Source organism: Athene cunicularia (assembly GCF_003259725.1).
Source record: "Athene cunicularia isolate RWA chromosome 3 unlocalized genomic scaffold, athCun1 chr3_part1, whole genome shotgun sequence".
NCBI classification, from domain to species: Eukaryota; Metazoa; Chordata; class Aves; order Strigiformes; family Strigidae; genus Athene; species Athene cunicularia.
This window is the reverse complement of record NW_020799097.1, coordinates 40,494,597-40,512,916: the sequence shown is the minus strand read 5'-3', so window position 1 is coordinate 40,512,916 and position 18,320 is coordinate 40,494,597. Positions and strand designations below refer to the sequence as shown.

General features: G+C 40.8%; 1 protein-coding gene and 1 long non-coding RNA gene across 5 annotated transcripts in view; one reads left to right on the top strand and one right to left on the bottom strand.

Moving 5' to 3' along the window:
• BACH2 (BTB domain and CNC homolog 2) overlaps nucleotides 1–4,692 on the top strand; it is a 190,638-nt gene extending 185,946 nt beyond the window's left edge. For all 4 annotated transcript variants that reach the window (XM_026845579.1, XM_026845575.1, XM_026845578.1 and 1 more), the window contains one exon: nucleotides 1,685–4,692. In XM_026845579.1, the coding sequence (XP_026701380.1) occupies nucleotides 1,685–2,164 (480 nt within the window). In that variant the 3' untranslated portion in view covers nucleotides 2,165–4,692. The remainder of the gene's footprint in view (nucleotides 1–1,684) is intronic.
• Nucleotides 4,693–10,111: 5,419 nt separating this feature from the next.
• LOC113478326 lies at nucleotides 10,112–11,642 on the bottom strand. Its single transcript, XR_003398037.1, has 2 exons — nucleotides 11,551–11,642; nucleotides 10,112–11,093 (listed from the first exon to the last, which is right to left on the bottom strand). It is a non-coding gene; the product is annotated as an uncharacterized LOC113478326 (long non-coding RNA).
• Between the last annotated feature and the right edge of the window lie 6,678 nt (nucleotides 11,643–18,320).

The window sequence follows — 18,320 nt, the reverse complement described above, 5'->3', positions numbered from 1 at the left end:
CTTCTATAAGTCACCCATCTTGACACAGATAGTTTCACAGCAGACAAGTGCGTGAAATGGTTGTATCCTCCGAGTTTGATAGGTAATTTTTTTTGGTCTGCTTTCCCTCACTGATCTATCTACCCACTCACTTTCCCTTTTCTCCTTGCAAACTTGCAACATATTCTCTTCCATAATTCATTATCACAAGATGTACTTGAGCATCTGTTTATTTTTTTATTATTTTTATGCTTTCTTGATAGATTTGTCAATATTTTAGCAGTTGGTTCTTTTCATGTGCACTGCTCTCTTTCTCATTCACACAGCTGTATGCTTCCAGTCTGGGCTTTGGACCCAGGGCAATACTATCCACTGTTAACAACCACCCATAATTGGATTATCTGAGTTGTGTAGTTTTCACACTTCAGATGCATGGCAGCTTGGGTTTATCAGTGTTACTAGGTGCATTGCTTTTGGGGCCAGCTGGGCTCTGGAAATAGCCCTGGTACTCTACAGAATCCCTCAAGCTGTATGCCCACCCTCCTGGGACAGAAAGTGATACAGGAGGACCATCCCAGTCAGTCTGCACTGAGTCAACACTCGTTTTCAGAGGTTTAACCCCAGGCTGGGTCTGGCACTGTGCCTAGTCCCCCCACAATCTGACTCCTGAGCACAGAGGGTGCCGGCGCTCACCCCAGGGTGGGGCTTGCTGACCAAGGTGAGGTCTAACCTGGAGACGACTCCCACCACAGCACAACGCACACCACCCTGCACTAGCTAGGGCTGGGGGCCTTACCAGTGCTTTGTTGGATACAGAACAACCTGAGCTTCTTTTCCCAGTTTTTGAATCCTGCATGAAAAAATGAGTCCCACCAGACTCTCTCACTCTTCTTCCTCACCAGTACTGTCTGCTTTTCACCTGGCTCCCTCCTAGAGCAGCCCACTGACACAGTGAAACTCTGGAAGTGCTCAAGATAGGTGTTGGTAGGGGAGGACATTTGGGAACATGGAAGCAGAGCCTGAGCAAAGCAAAGGGGAAATGACATTGAGCTTGTTGTACTGTTAAGAAGCCCAGCAACCTTCGGGGTTTTCACATACCTCTTCATAAAAATATCTTGATTAGGTCAAACCCAAGCCATTAAGCACCAGGACATAAGAAAACGAGCCATGGTGCAGGCCACAGAGCACACACTCCAGTCCTCTCCTCTGAATAACACACCTCTCAGTGGTAAGGCGGGTTCAGCTGGCACACAGGCCGAAGCACGTGCACCCAGCCTTGACCGACCAACATGGCAGTTAGAGGGTGAACTGAACTTCTGCAGCATATCCTTACTTCAGGAACTAAACCCCAGGTTCTCACTGTTTAGATAGATAATGGCTTTTCTCCATCAAAATGTTTCTTTCTGAGTTTTTTTTTATATCATTCATCAAGCAGCCTTAGTCTATGAAGGGAACTAACAGTCTCTTGGGAATAACTTTTGACTCTATCCTCTCCCAATGCAAATGTTTTTCTCCAGATGTTGCCTAAACTGCAGCTCACACAGACCTCATGGTGGTAATATACCTGATGTATTGTGACTTCCTATGCCCATATAAAACCAGCTATGAACATGTTGGTGTTCTTGGGTACCGCTGCATATGTGCCTGGAGTGTGCAGCCAGCGGATGGCCCTTCCTCAATCTAAGATGCCTTCTTTCTGTTTCAGGTATGTGAGAAAGAGAAATTGCTCTCAGAAAGGAACCAGCTGAAAGCAAGCATGGGAGAATTGTTAGACAACTTCTCGTGTCTTTCCCAAGAAGTGTGTAGAGACATGCAGAGCCCGGAACAGATCCAAGCTCTCCACCGATACTGCCCCGTTCTCAGACCCATGGATCTACAGCCAGCCACCACCATCAGCCCCTCCCCAGCTGGCGTGGAGCAGAGCCTGGTGACCTCCCAGTGTGTCGGGGAAAGCATGCAGTGCTGCTCAGAGCAAGGCTCGGTGCAACTGGGAGCGCCCTGGCTGCCCAACAACATCTCAGAAAATTGTTCAGCCGGTGGGGGGTTGGATGGAGCCGACACAGGTACTTACCCCGAGAGAGAGCTTCCACCAGAGCAGAGCAGCCAAACGGTCACAGTAGACTTCTGTCAGGAAATGACTGATAAATGTACAACAGATGAACAACCTAGGAAAGATTACACCTAGTGACTTGTAACCTTAACGTTACACCTGGTCAGGTGTTCTTCAGTCAGCCAGTGGCAGTGTTCATTTGTTGTCTAGAAGAACGTATTTGGTGCACACTACAGTGGTCTTAGCAGCAATACTGTTTTTAAGTATTCCCTCCTCTCTACAAGCAGGAGTTCTCTTCACAATGGTGCTATCCCTTGCTCAGGCAGGGAACGAAGCAGTGGCAACACTGTCTGTTTTTGTATGTTGATTTCAATCTTAACAGGGATGGACATAACACCTCTGAGGACCCAACCGCAGCTTTTTTCTCAGTGGCCCATGTCACAAAACCCTAACTCAGGAATTTCCTCTGAATGTTCAATTTTTCATTGAAGACAGCTTCTTTACACATCAAAGTTTTATAGCTAAACTGTACATATTATATATAATATATATAAAATATATATATCCATATGCAAAAGTCCCTGCATGCCTCAATTTTTCTCATCCTACAAACTGGAAGCTTTCATTTCTATTGTATAAACAAGTTCCAACATTCCTTTTTGTCTTCAATGCTAGAACTAGTTTGGTAACTTGTTACACAATATTTTTTTTTCTTGGTTCGCAGTTCAGCAATATCATTCAATTTGTACTTATTTATAAAATTTTAATGTTGGAAACTTATTTGAGATTTTATTATAGACAATTTTTTTGGCACAGCCATTTTGTGCCGCTTGAGCAATGTGGAGTTATTTTATTTTCTTGCAGATACTGTACAGTAATGGTCAACTTTGCCACTTGCACTGAGTTTCTGGTCAAACCTCTTTTCATAAATGAAGTCATGACTTCAGTATAACTTGAGTATATGGTTTTCTTTGCTTTATGGCTTAAAGAAAATAGAAAAGTTTTAGCTAATAGACAAACACTCAGGAGCTCATTATGTAGTAAAAACGGTCTTGCCAAATACTGAATTCACTATACAATTTGTAAAGAGAATCTGCTTGAATTATTTTTATATTCAGACTTCTTTCTGTTTCACAAACCAAGTTTAAGTGCTGTTAATGATGCTTTTGGATTCTTATAGGGGAAAGTATATTTCACTCTTTAGAGAAAAAAGTATTTGACAACTGGATCAGTTCATCATACGTTCCACGAAGTAAAGCAAATGGAGATCACATCAATACACTTGGGGGGGGGCTTTTTCTCCAGCCCTGCTCTGCATCCTTTACTCATGGAAGCAACTGCTGCTCCGGCTAGTCTCCAGAGCCTCACCTCAGCTGTCCTCAGACGTTACCTGTTTTCCTCACCAGACCCGAGTTGCAGAGGTGGGTCTGGTGAAGTCAGTGATCCTGCCTGGGTAGGCAGAATTGCAGGATCAGACCCCTAGTTGTTGACTTTGGTTTCCTCACAGAAGTCAAGTTAGCACTGTATCCTCTAAGAGCAAAACATACATCTGCCAACACCTGATTCGGTTGCTTACCCATCAAATTCTTGTGTTCCAGGATCCTCTCAGCACAAACCGCAGCTAAAAGAGTGCTGTCTCAAAGGAGACTACTCAGTGAATTGGCTTAGTTGTAACTGTATTGGATTTGTATCTTAAGCAATGTTGACTCATGTTATGACTGTGTGAGACAGCAGCTTTCCAAGCATAACATCTGTATGTACAGTGTAGACAGAAAAACATCCTCCTAATGCTTTTTTAATAATTATTATTATTATTCTAAGTGTACTGAGTTTTTATTTTGTGGTTCTTTGCCCTACGTGTGCCAGGTTGCGTGGCTTTATTGATGACAACTGTCATGTGCTTTACTGGCTGATACTGTTTGTTCTCGCTGAAAAAAAATGACCAGCTGGTCACACCTATTTAAAAAAAAAAAAGTGTGGGGAAGCAGCTTCTCAGAAGCACTAAGCGATAATGTGGTCTTCTGCGCTAACGTTTACACTAGAGGTGTACGCTGGTGGTTTTTTGAGGCACTCAGTAGATCAGCATCTTGACCCTGGAGGAGGAATCAGCTCCCTCTCTCCACTTCTTCCATCTTCAGACTGTGCTTATGGACCGTTGCCCACTCGCCACAAAGTCTTGCTTTTATCCTCTTCACCCAACTCTTGTAGCCAAGCTACCGAGGAGGAAATGCATATAGCATGTGCCATGTTTGTTGAAAATATGTTTTTTTCCCCGCATGTACAAAGAAAAACTAGTATATAATGTAGGAGAATATTTATGTTTAAGTATTAATCATTACTGTACAAAATCCTTACTTTTAAATGTTTGAAAAATATACAAATGCCATAAACTCCTAATTCACACAGTTGAAAAAGGGGGAGGAGCTGTCCTTTCTTTTTAAAAGAGCTTAACCTAAAAATATCTGAACCCCCTCCCAGCCATCTTTTGCAGGTAACTAACTGAGAAGCTCTTTGGCAGGGAGAGCGGGATTTGATTTTCCTTTGAATTTGTTGACGTTGCAAAGCAGTTCTGTGCTTCGCAGAGAAGTTTTGTTTCTATGAGACCATGGTGAAAGCTAGAATTTAAAACTAAATGTGAATCACATTATAGAGTCATAGCTACTTGGGGGTCTGGGGGCGGGCGGGAGGGAAGGGTCAACTGACACAGTATTTTAAAGATGTTTTTCTGTTGCCTTTTTTATTTTTAAGTGACCTCCTATATATATGAATAGATAGAATGTTTTATGAGTATAAAACCAAGTTTTAACTTGCTTCCTGACATGAAGATTTACTAACAACTCATGTGCAACTGGTACTCTTGACCTCATTCCAACGGTTTAAAAAACCCACCCACACAACCCATTGCGCTGCAGCTCTTAGGTTTGACCTGGCTTCATACTGGTGCTGGGTCTCTTGATTTCCTCTACCTTGGGAACTGGTGTTTAAAACCACTGCTCAAATAAGTGTCTCTTCCTCAACCTTTCTCTCGTCTCTCTCTTTCCCTCCCCCGTGAGCTTTTCTGGATGTTTGATTTCATTCTTTACCATTAGAAGTGGCTGATTTTGTGTCATTGCTTCCTATATTTACATGTATCATGGTTTTTCAGTGGGGTTTTTTTTGGTGGTGATGGTGGTGGTTGTTTTTTGTTTCTATTTTGTTTTGAGGTTTTTTTTTGCTATTCCGAACCACGCTGCTCTCAAAGCGATTACTGGGCTAACGTTAAAGGAAGACATTGGGAGAATTAGTTTCAGACCTGGACGCCAGTTGACATACCCAACTGTTCTTGTCTCATGAGGTCAGAACAACTGACCACAAGAACACCGTTGAAAAGGAAAAAAAAAAAAAAACAACCCAAAACCAACTGACTGCAGTATTTATGAATTTTAAGAGTTTGGCCAGTGGGTCACCATGATCTTAAGCAAGAATCTCTTTGCTTTTGCCAAAGAGGATACATGCAGCGTTGGTCCTGTCGGGCATCGTGTGGGAGTGGCGTGGTGAGAGTCCAACTACCCGCTGGGCACTGCACCACTCTCGTGGGCGTGCGAGTCCTTGAAGCTTTGTCCAGTCTGTATCTAGTCCTCCTTTTCCTTTGCCATTGCTATACTTGTATCGCCAGGAAACCTCATTTCATTTAGGCTTGTTATGCTTTGTCAGGTGAGTACTACGCTATATAATGTGTTTGTTTCTCTGCGTTCTCTGGGGGTGCCTTGAACACAATTAAAGCTCATTGCAAGCTGATTCTGGAACAAAAAGGTAGTGAAAAAAAAAAAGGAAAAAAATGAGAGAAAAAACATAAACCAAGCAAAACAAAAGCAAAAATGTTGGCTGTGTTATCAGGAGATCCCAGTATTTATATCACAGACTTCCTAACGTGATGACTCAGGCGTCAGTTTGATGCTGCAGTATAAAACTATTATTTTATATATTGTACAAGTAATTTATTAAATGTCTTTCTAAGGGTATATGCTGCTTTTAAGATGCACTATATTTTTGGATCTAATCCTTATATTATTTTTTTTTCCCAAGGAAGTAAAATGTGCTGCAAAGGCAAGCCACAGTGATTAGTATGCTAACTGCTACTTCTCTTTAAAAAGGAGAGTGGGAACTAGATATGTAACTTTGCTAAATGGATTAACTGCTGCCAGAGAAATGATTAATGCTGATAGTGTGGTCGTTAATCTGGAGTCCAACTTCGTCAAGTCTGTATTCTAAAGAGTGCTTAAATAGAAGTTAAAATGCCTAGATATATAGTTAGGTTTTTTAGTATGTAACTTTATGATTGCCTAATAAATAAAACAAATCTGCATGCTGGAATCACTATAATCTTATAATAAAATGAAATGTGATCCACTGGGAGAAGCACGGTGAAGTGTTGCAATTCCAGAATTAACACCACATCCTCACTTGTGTCTGGTAATCCACTGCTGTGGTGGTGAAGAGAGAGAGAGGGTGGGTCTGCAGAACAGAAGACCTGTAGTGAATTTTGCAGTGAGGTGAACGTTTTCCAGGTTTACACAAGCTCACATTTTGCTCCGCTTCATGTCCTCTATCATTGCAACAGGGAGCGCTGCTTTCACCTTTTTTTTTTCTGATCTGAGGTGCGTTTGGAGGTGCCTCCGGGTGAATGTTGTAGCCCATGGCTGCAGCATTTTAAAAGTCTCTATTTTAGGGCTGCCTAGAGAAGGTTTAGCTCAGTATGAGCAGCAGAGCTGATGGCCTTGCATAAGGAGGGGATCTGCTAAGTATGGAGCGGTTTATTTTTATCGGAAGTGAGGTGAAACTAAAACTATTAACATAAAAAACTTATGCTCTCTTTCCTGCTAGAAATTTTCTCAACAGATTTTGACTTCGTTTCAGTTTTGTCGCTGCCAACACAGTCCAAGTTAATTTTACATCCATATATATAATATGTGTGTGTATGTATGTATGTATACATACATCTATAATTCTAGTCAGAGTGTGTGTTTGTGTATTTTCCTGTTTATAATACATATATGTATATTTATAATACTCCCTGGAGTATTTAATGACTCAGGCATCAGATCTGATGCTGTAGAATACAATATATGTGTATATGCATATGTTCAAATACTGTGTGTATATTTAAAAGAACTATTGTTGGTGGTCTGTAGAATAATTATTCCTTTTACTCTCAAAATTTTAATGGCATTACTTGCAAAGACTTAAGTGTACAGTATTTTCCTACACTCCACCAAGATAGGTATTATTTATATCGAAGTCAAATATTGATATGCATTTTAAGGTATTACACAGATAACGTTGCCATTTTTGCAAATAAAACCGCTTTTTGGCAGGAAGGAATGCTCGAAATACCTTCTTACAAGGTCATTACCCCAACTGAACGACTGCTAAAAAGCCAGTTAGATGACTCCTGTTCTTGTATGAATTTTTGTGACTGTGGGTAGAGCCCTTTCTGTAGGTGAAAGTCACTGCGTGGTTCATGCAGTGCCACTGTTGTCCCTTTTGGCTAATTAAGGGCATGCAGAAAGAAACTAGCATCCTAAAATAGAAATGGCAACTGGCAGTGTTTGATTTCATTGATTGCTTAGAAGCAGCGACGGTCCCAGGCTTCGAACCCAAATGACCCCTCCGTTTTGGAGGGAGCCGGGCGGGGGCTGCAGACACTGGCTGGGCTCATCCCTGCGAGCAGAGGAGCCCACCCTGAGGAACGTGGGCAGAGGGAGCAGCTACCCCACGCTGGGGGTTGTGACAGGGATCCCCTGCCCAGGCTGACGTTACGCCTCAATTGTGATGTACCCAAGAGAAACGTGCATGGTTTCAGTCCTGTTCTCACTACTACGTTTGCTCTGCCTGAAGCTATCTGGATCCCTCAGACCAGCAGGAACGATACTAAACACTTTGGTGATATTCGATGCGTGGCTGTTTACTCATAGTTCCAAGAATCACCTTTGATTTCAAGGGTGGGGATGCCCTAAGTTTGTTCCAGAACCAGTTGGTTACAAGTGCACCTCTTATATATGCCTTACAAACTTCAGAGGCCATATTCAAAACAGGGTTTTATCAGTGTATGCAAGGGGGTGCAACCCCTCTTCTCTTCCTCCCCAGGTCAAACAGTATGGACAGTTTTCACACATATCTACCTGTATAACCCTCTGTACCTCTCATAACTGGTCAATGACTGTAACAGGTTACATCAGGTGTTTTTTCTACATACTTTTTACACAAATTCTATGCGATTAATGTAACTTAATTCAATGCATCATTTTATTGTACTAGTCCTTAAGCTTGTCTTTATTTTTTTTCTAGGTGACTGTGGTTTCTTGTGATTTTTATTGTATAAATAAATGAGGTGGCTGTTGATGCTTACTCTCTGTTACTAAGAATTTTTACCTTTTTGGAAGAAAGCATTGCTATGAACTAATGAATTTAAAACGTCATTTACTCATTGTAAATACAGTATTGTGCAAAAAACAAAAATGAAAAAAAAAACACCCGACCCTTTTCATTCATTTGAATTGCTAGTGTTAACTGAATTTTGTCTAGACACCATTTCTGTTGATGAAATAAAGACATATCATTATGTATTGTAAATCGACTCATCTTGACTCTGAAATTGATGTTGCAGTGCTCAGTTAATGTGTGGGTTGTAGGTGAGATTCAAGAGGGTAGACGGGTTGTGGTTGATCCTGCCCGGTAAATCTCTGGACTGACGAAGAGATCTCCACTCACATGGTCCCATTGCTAATTCACTAGTCATCTTTGATCCAGGGATCCAGTTACCTTTGATCTGCTGCAGGAACAACTGAGATTATTTCATTGCAAAGATGAAATAAGTTGTTTCGGAAGATCAAATGAGTTCTATTTATACCAGTTCCCCTAGTGCTTCACTTAAGGCAATTCTGCTAAGTCTTTGTTTTGGTCTTCTCAAGGGGCAGTGTATGTGTTGGGAGGCCAGAGGAGAGGTTGGAGTTTGTTTCTCCTTTACAGAAAAACAGAAATTGAGAGAGGTTTCTGTAGAAACAAAATAGAGCTGAAAATCTCTGTGTGTAGCCCAAATATGGTAGTGTTCTCTGAAGGAGGAACTTGTGCCATGGATCGTTAGCATCACTTAACACTGCAGAAGATCCAGAAAGGAAAGAAGTTAGAACAGCCTTAGGTGCCGTTAACGCAAGCAGGGCGCGGGGGTCTAGCGGGGAGCATTTGCTCTCTGGGACTTCCAAATGGATGGCAGCCACCTCGCTCCTTGGGTTGGATGCAACCTGAGAACCTGCTCAACAGCTTGGAAGGAGGAGACCTGGGAATTGGGGAGTGGTATGACCAGTTGTCCTACACCAGTCCACACACTTGCTGAGATGCTGCTGTGTGGAGGCAGACAAGCTGCTGGAGGGAGGTCCCCAGACACATTTATCACCAAACAGGAAACCCAAGATTGTGTGCCTTGGGCCACCATCCTTAGGGATACAAACTGCATCCTCCTCCATCTTCAGCAGTGAAAGTTGCCTGTGATTTTTCAGCCTTAGAATGTTCATGGAAGCAAATCAAACATGTTACTTTCCAGAGTTCCCCAGTTTTCTGAACCCTCCTGTTGAGCATATATGAAGAAAGTTTCCCACCCCCTCAAATCTGTCAGAAGATGTAGCATCCACCACGTCTACACATAGCCTGGCTGGCACTAGAGAATGTACTTCAGCAAAGCTGTTTCTCCATCCCTGAGCTGTTGTTGCTGGCACTTAATGGCCATCATCTTAAGTATTTCCCTTTTTTACCTTAAAGTACTAAACAAATGCACAGGCAAACTGTCAGTGAGTTTGTAGTGAGGCAGAATATGGATGTAAATTGTGTACTAGAACAAAACCACTGTAATCTCAAGCAATCTTTATGCTTGACTCCTTTTTTCTTGCTGTCCTGCTTTCTGCTAGCCTTGCCTTAGGGTCACGGAGGATTTTTATGCTTAGGGAAACTACCAAGTATCGCTTGACACTGAGGTGATACCAAAAGCAAGCTATGATAAGCTTGACTGACAAATAAAAGCAGCCAAAAAGCATGTGGCCAGAAACATGGTCAGGGAGAGTCAGAGAAAGGTACTTTATTTTCCAAATACACAAGTGGAAGGTCTGCTTTCTTGGACCGCATACAACCCAGAAATCCAACCCTCCAGAGCTAGGCTGTCCTGGGAAACTGAAAACGAGCTCTTCTTGGCTTTCAGCTTCTATATATGAGCCAGTTAGACAGTGAAGGGTATAAGATTTTCATGACCCTGAGGTGATAGATACCTTGCAGATCTTCTTGAACAGCAAACTGAAGAAAAGCACTGATGTTTGGCACTTAAATAAATTGCTTGATTTTATGTCATTTCAATTTGGAAGCTGGAAGTTTTAGCTACAAAGAGGCTACATTAGCATGAAAAGTCTCTATCAGAGCTTGAGGACTGCATGAGCTCAGGCAGATGGGCAGCAGCATATTCTTCAGCCAGCTTTTAATCTCTCTCAAATTCTCTGTGCCTTCAGATTCCTGAAGTGTTTCTTCTATCTTCTGTTCATTATCTTCTGAAGCCTTGGGAGATAGAGGCCACACAGCCTTCCAAGTTACTTTCAAATAAAACTAACCCTTTCTTGTAGGTGCCTTGAGTTTTCCGCTACCTTGAAGGTCTATGGTTCAGGCTGGTTTCTGATATGAACACTAGTAGCATGCACAACAAGTTGTACATCCCAAAATGTTCTCCCAAAGACACAAAGCTATTTCTGCAGTGGCAGCATGGCAGCACACACTGACCAGATCTGGCTCAGTCTACGTGAGAAAAATCTTGAGTGGTGGAGCGAGCTACCCATTAACAGCAGCAATCAGAGTGCGGTATGGTTTGTACTGGTGTAAAAAGGAGGAATAAAGTTTTTGCTTTCTTTAACTGTATTATGAATTTAGCATTATAGCCACAGGAGAGGGAAACAGCAACAGATAGTCTGCTAAAAGCAGTTTGTCCATTAATTTATTTCTTCTCAGAATGTCGTTACTTTTTCATGATAGATGATAGTTCTAGGAGCATGCCCTGAAAGATAACAAGAGAAAGAAAGCATGAAGTTGAATTGGCTTAAAGAAGAAAAAGAAATGTTATCATAGTAATTGACGCCAACATATACATAGTTGGGAAGATGGGAATCTGGTGCTTAGCTGACAACACACCTTGCAGGGCTTTGTTCGATGCTGAGGAGAGGGTGGAGAGAGGGGGAACACTTTGCTTTTAAACCAAAATAAACACATTAATCCCTGAAGTAACTTGCTTGAAATCAGTGGACCCATCCTAGAGCCTTTACTTTGCATGTTAAGGGGTTTTGTGCATTTTTGCTTTAAAACCTTACAAAGATGGACTCAATTAAGCGAGTTCCACTTTCTAAAATCCATCTTATCAGTTTGTTGCTGCACAAAGCCTCAGAGGGGTTCATTAGTTGTCAACTGCTACTGACCCCCAAAGTTCATCTGTGTTTGTGCAACTGGTGAATGGTTACCTTTGGGTGACCATGTAGCTTTTGCAGGATAATTGGTACACTGGCTGTCATCACCACAAGCTTCTCCTGAGTGCTCCAGGGCAGAATAAAACTACTATGGAATTTAATTAAAAAAAAAAAAAAAAAAAAAAAAAAAAAAAAAAAAAAAAAAAAAAAAGACAGGTGCATATAAAAACTGTAAAAAACCAGCAGTAGTTACCAGAAGGTGTAAATGTGAATACCTTTCATGTTTCTCAAACATCCTAGAGGAACACAGGGTTTCACCAGTCCCTTATGTGACCTGCCAGTTTTCCTGGTAGAGCTCAGCTGTCTAAATACTCCTCCGCAGTTATCAGGTTTGTTATTTCAATGTACATGCACTCCTATCAAACTGTTCCCAGCCCCAGGAGCAAGAGTGGGTGAGCAGCTAGTTAAATGAATGGTTATTTATTCCTCAAGTGTTGTTGAAAGGGTAAGTAAACATGCCTTGTTCTGGAGAAGACTGCAAGCATTCAAGCTGAATAGCAGCAGCTCTCTCTTTCATATCCTGCTCACTATGGAGTATTTTCCCAGTGGGTAAAAGGCTGAAAGCTGAATGGAGAATGGAGATGTAGAAGAGGAATTGAACAGCACAGAGGACTAAAAAAGCAATGCAGTGAGGGAAACCAGACCCATTTCCCCAACTTTGGCAGAGCCAGGATTTCAGCCCCAGAGACTTTTCTGCAAATGAATAAAATCAGCAGCCCTATCTCAGTCCTATTCTGTGAGCTGAGAGTATCAGCTTTACCAGTGGCTTCATTATCAGCTTTATCCCCCTCATTCACCATGAGGAGAGGGCCTTGCTTTTAGAGATACAGTGATTATTTTGTAACCATAATAATAGGCTTAAAGAAATTACACTCTAAAAACACAGGGCTTTTTGGAGGAGAGGGTGGTATAAAGAATAAGGAATAGACGTGGGGTTAAGGAAAACTTAGCACTTCATCAAAACCAAAAATCTGAAATAGACAGAGAGGTAACTTCTACAACATTTAGTCATCCCTAACAATAATTATTTATCTGTTAGAAACTCAAGTTTGGTGTGGAAATGGCATTGATAATATTCATTAAAAAAAATAAAAATTTCATCACTGCCTTAAAGTCAGGCATCCATAACTATACTATTAGATTTGTTCAGTGCTTTCAGTGCCATGACTCACAGGATGCGGCTGACTTGTATGCAAACCCTTACAGTACCAGATGAACTGATTTTGTGTAGCTTTGAGATTTTCCTTTTAGCTAAGAAACCTACTGTGGCTGTGGGCACCTGCAGTTGTCCTGCTGTCTTAGCACAGAGCGTGGGTATGTGATTGGAGGTTGCCAGAATGGTTGTTGAGGTGAAACTGATATTTTCCACATTGAGTTGATACTCCTCTTTCATTGAGCTAATGCAAATAATGCTACAGACAAATTCTGGCAGAATGGTACAGGTGAAGGGAGAAAGAGAACATTTGAACCAGTGTGGAACTAAAGATGATATTTTGGGAAAGTTATGAGAGAAAATCGAAGAACAGTGTCAGTTCCACTACAGTTTTGCTCCATTTGGCTATCCAGCTTAGATTAGTAAAATCCAGGTTAGAATAGACTGTATTTTGGCTGTTTACAAACTGTTTGTGCATGTAGATTCATTGTTATGTTAAAAAGTGTCTGTCCTTTCTCTGCATTACTGTTGCAAGTCACTATTAATCAGTCATGGCAGTAGATAATTTTTTGTGTGTGTGCATCAGTTAGAATTTTTAAAATACAATTCCTTTCAAGTACTTTTTTTTTTTTTTTGTTAGGATCACTAACTTTATCTGTCACACAGATAAATCTAATCATACACATTTTTCTTTTATCTAAATACTAATACATGATGATTGTATCCTGGAAGTCAAATTAAAACGAATCAAACCAATGCTGAGGGGCCTTTGACAATCAGAATTAAATTTCAAATATAGGAATTGGGAAATACAGACCAGAAGGATATACAAGCTTTAATGCCCAGATTCAACATTTTTATGATGCATCAGCATATATATATTGAAATCAGTATTCATAAAATGCCGTAGCAATGCTAGCATTAAAGTGCGCTTGCCAAAATCTTGACTCAGTTGTCTATAGAAGCACCTTTACTTTAAAATATCATGTGCTGTAAACAGAAGCAACTGGTAGCATACCTACATGAGTCACATTTTAAAATGCTAGTAGCAGCCCCATACATAATGATCCCCAAAGGCAGCATGCCAGGAGAGTGTTACATTCAAGAGTAATGACATTGCTTTGCAAAGTGACTATGTTCCTCTGCAAGATCTCCCCTGGAAGACAGCATCGTTGTCATTAAACAGTAAAAGCTGCCAGGCAACTTCTGTGAGTTCTCAACAGGGTGCTACTGAAATTCTGTCTTGCTTGAATAACATTTTGCACTTCACCTTTTTAAAGAGCCTTCTCGCCTGTGTATCGAAAACCAGCAGATTGACAGATTGGAATCTAGGCTCTCTCACTGTATTAGAAACATCAAAGTGGAAAGTAGTTAAATTGCATCTAAGTGACAATTTAACATGGCTTATGCTGACTATATATTGTAGAAACTGTAACTCCATGAAAACTGGAACCCACAAACAGGTTTTTGTTGAGCAACGTGTAAGAGTGATTCTACTTCTTACCACAGAAGACTTGAAGTTGTTTCTTTGGTTTTGTTTGGTTTGTGTTTAGGAAAAGTATTTCGTTTTAAGAAGAGTGAGAAAAAATTCAACTATAGCTATAACTTTGAGTATTGTGTGAAGTAATCTATTTACTACATGCCCTATAAAAAAGGATTTAAGGGCTTGCCTGCAAGCATTTGTAAAGGAGCTTTTTAGCTCTCAGAGGACAAATCCTGTGAACTGAGGCAATTGGAATTTAAATTACTTTTTAAAAATCCTCTTCTTGGTTCTTGAATGCAAGCACTATATCTTGTCAGCTTAGAGTGTGTGGCCAAAGAAAAAGAACAGCTGCCGAAAATGCAATTCTGCAATCGTTGGCTCTGGGATTGTAGTTATTTGGTGCTTGTGTGCAGATCTTTTTTTTTTTTTTTTATTCACTGAGTAATTATTCAGCAAGGTGGTCACCTCTGGGAGAAAACCCCTGGAGCTGCGAGAAGCTGAGCAATGGAACTAAACGCACTCGAGACTTCTCTTTCTTACAGCCTCGAGCAGGCTGGAACTGAACAAGTTTCCCCTGGGACGGTCCCCATCGAGCCTACTGGGATGATGTACCGAGTATAAAGGCGCTGAGATTCGGTGACAGAGATCCTCAGGGCTCAGTGATTTCCCAGTGATGTTTTTGCTTTCACTGTAGAAGGGGACCAAAGTGCGCGGGAGCTCGGCTTGATCCGGGAGAGTGCGAGGAGTTAGGGCGGCGTCGGAAGTCCTGCCCAAGCCTCCCTGCCCCCCGGCTCGCCCCCTCCTCCTCGGGGCCGGGACAGGCCGCTGGGGGCCCCCGCCCCGCCCGGGAGCCCTCGCCGCCCCCCTCCCGCGGGCCGCCCCAAGGCAGACTTTATGATTACAGGTGAAAGATGCAAATGTGAGATTATTTTAAGCTTAAAAGAGATTGATTTCAGCTGCAAGCCACAGTAATTCTTAACTGCCTACAGTTTTACACTATTTTCTTCCCACTAGGAAAGATAATTTTTTTCACTTTGAAAATCCTTTGCCAATTTGTAGTTGAATTCTACACCCACTCTGTTCCACTGTCTGTGGCTTTGCTGTAGTTTTGGGTGAAAACCAACTAGAATAATACATAATGCTCATGGCTTTCATTTGCTCGATGAAATTTTGAGAAGTATCCTAGAACTGCGATAGAAAAATATTTTATTTTGTACCTCAAGGTAGCAACATTATTAGTGCCATCCATCCAGTATTTTGCCATCTACCAGAGTAACAATCCACAAGTTTCTCCCTTGGATTCCTAAAACTACAAATGCACAGCTAATTTACAGAGCTGTACATGCATAAGTAGTCTCAGTTCTAGGAAAATATTAATAAATTAAGAGTGCTTCTACGATTAGTATCTTCAATTTTATGCTCTTAAAGTCTTACTGAATCACCAAGACTTTGTCTTAATTATAAATTTCAACATACGAGATAAATAAAACAGGGATTACATAATGGAGTCATGTGGAGGTTTTTAGCTGTGAGTGTGAGATGATCTTTTTAACTACCTCTTTCCCAGAAGCTCTTTGATTCACCAGCAAATTGATCTACATTCTGCTGTCAGATGCATGATTTCCAAGTCGCTTCTCTGGAAACTGTTCAGGAGCTTCAGGTAATGTGGGAAATTGAAACATAAAGTATTTGTTTATTTGTGAATGCACTGCACATTCAGTGTCGTGTCCCTGGAATTCTTTCTGCTAACGTGGTAATAAAATATTGAAAGCAACGCATCTACCTTAGGCTTGCACTTAAATATTTTATGCTGCTGTATTTTCAAAACTTCCAAAATTCCACTAAACCACAACCTTTAGCAAAGCGTAATTTCTATGAGTTTTAAGAGTGGCTGGTTGCAGTACCCAGAATCTTACACAGTTTTAATTGATAGCACAGTTGGGTGATATCACCATTACCAATATAGCTTGGTTATTGTTTATGATGTGATCCCCCATAGCATGATTCTGCTTGGAGGCTGTATTTATCCACACTGCAATTAAAGATTTTCAACTGTAACCAACAGTGCAGTCATCCTCTGCATAGGCATCTTACAGACTTCATTATTTCTGCAAATTTGAATCTACACAATGAACTTCCCTTCTGGCACAGGGAACTGGTTGAGGAAACCTATCCAGTCAAGAAATTTCTGAGGTGCTGAGATGTACTTGAAATATCTCCTTCCCTCCCATGTATATCATTGAAATAAGACACGTGAAAAAAAAGTCAGCAAGAATTATTGTAGCCCATTTCCCTCACCTTTTAAAGAACAATGCCAGATCTTTCTTCTGACTTCATATGGATTTTACTCAGAGCAGATATCAAATTGTTGCAATGTCATAGGTCAGGTGGTTGTAAAGATGTTCATATGTTGAAATGTTGACTGGAAAATGTTACATCTCAAGCTAACAATGTCAGACCTGTTTTTTAAAGCTTGGGAGTGCTGATACAGAATAGTTCACCTTCAGTAAAGCAAGTAGAGATTTACATAGAGCAAGCTCTCAAACCCAGAGTAGTCAGGAGGCCAAGTACAAGTGGGTGACGCTGATTGCTCTGTGCCACTTCCCCTGAAAGGTAACTGAATGATGGCAACGCAACAGTTAAGCAAAGGAACATTGAGTATATTTGCTGCCTTTGTGAATAGCTTATCCCTCACTGAAATTGATAGACCAAAAAACACAGCCAAAACAACGAGACACTAAAATGTAAATGCAGGAATAAAAGGGAAAAGAGACATGTTTTAATCCCAAAGATTAAATGCTAGCATCCCTCTAGCAGTAGGAATTATTACTGCCCATTTTGGAATAGAAAGTAAACTTAACCATTTGGGTAAGAGAGGACAAGAAGAGGAGTATAAATATATCTCTCTGGCTCTACAGGTGTGTTTGTTTCTTAAGTTGTTTCTACCAGTATTTAAACAACTCTGTCCTCACCTTTCCCTTATAAGAGCCAACGGGAGAGTAATTGTAGGAGTGGTCTAATTCACTAAGTGAGCTTATTATGCCAAAACACTTTCCCTCTGCACTGGTAGAACGACAGTATAAATACTGATATGATGAATATTGTGTAAAAAGTTGTGATTATGTTGTGTATAAAGAGGTTAGTCTAGAGTCATAAAAGTCAGGGTTTATAAGAAATCAGACAAAACTACTTTACAACCTTGTTATAGCAATGTGCTTCCAATTTTTCCAACTTTCCCTTTCTTGGTCTTATTTGAGTTCTGTGTAACAGAGTAATTTCAATTTACTGTAAGAGAGTAATTTCAAATATCAAAGTTATCATTATTTCCAGTCTACTAGTGGTCTAGAAATTCCAGTATCCTAGTACGTTAGTGTACTGTACTAGAAGTATACCAGTTTTAGTATAGATAGTACATACCTGAGACATTTCTCATTATACCATCCGACTACCTTTGTGTCCGTCCAAATATTTTTATATGGTTATTTCAAACAATAAAAATTCATGCATGCAATCAGTTAGAACCAGATGGAAACCCACTATTTCTCTTGGAAGAAGTTTCTTAATTTATTGCTTTTGTTACTCTTTTAAAGTTCATTTGATCATTCGCCACTTTTCAAATCACTTCTATATTAAATATATGCCAGGATTTCATCAGCTGTGATTTGAAAAAGCAGTTAAATCTTAAATTTCTCATCAGAAAAAGTTAAATGCTGGGATGCAGATACTCCTGAGTTTAATTTGTATTGCTTTGAGTCTGGCAGGGACCTGCCGGCTCCATGCTGCCCTAAGAAGAGTTATTTTTTTGCTGCTTACCTTAGAAGAAAGCCTTTGGTTAGTCTATCTTAGAGCATTGCAGAAGGAGCACGAAGCGCTGCTGATTGATATAGCTCAGAGACCTTCCTTCGACGGTGCTAGGACATCTTTTTTTTTTTTTTTTTCCCAAGAACCAAATCATAGACGTGGTACACTGAGCAGACTTCTCGGTTCTTTGTAGCTGGGTGCCAAGATCACTCAGTCTAAACTATCCATGCACGGTTTAAAAATCATCAGATGATAGGATGGTGCCTCTAGCCAAAATTATCATGCAATTATTTTAGTCAGTGGCATCTAACAGTGCCATTCCCTCAA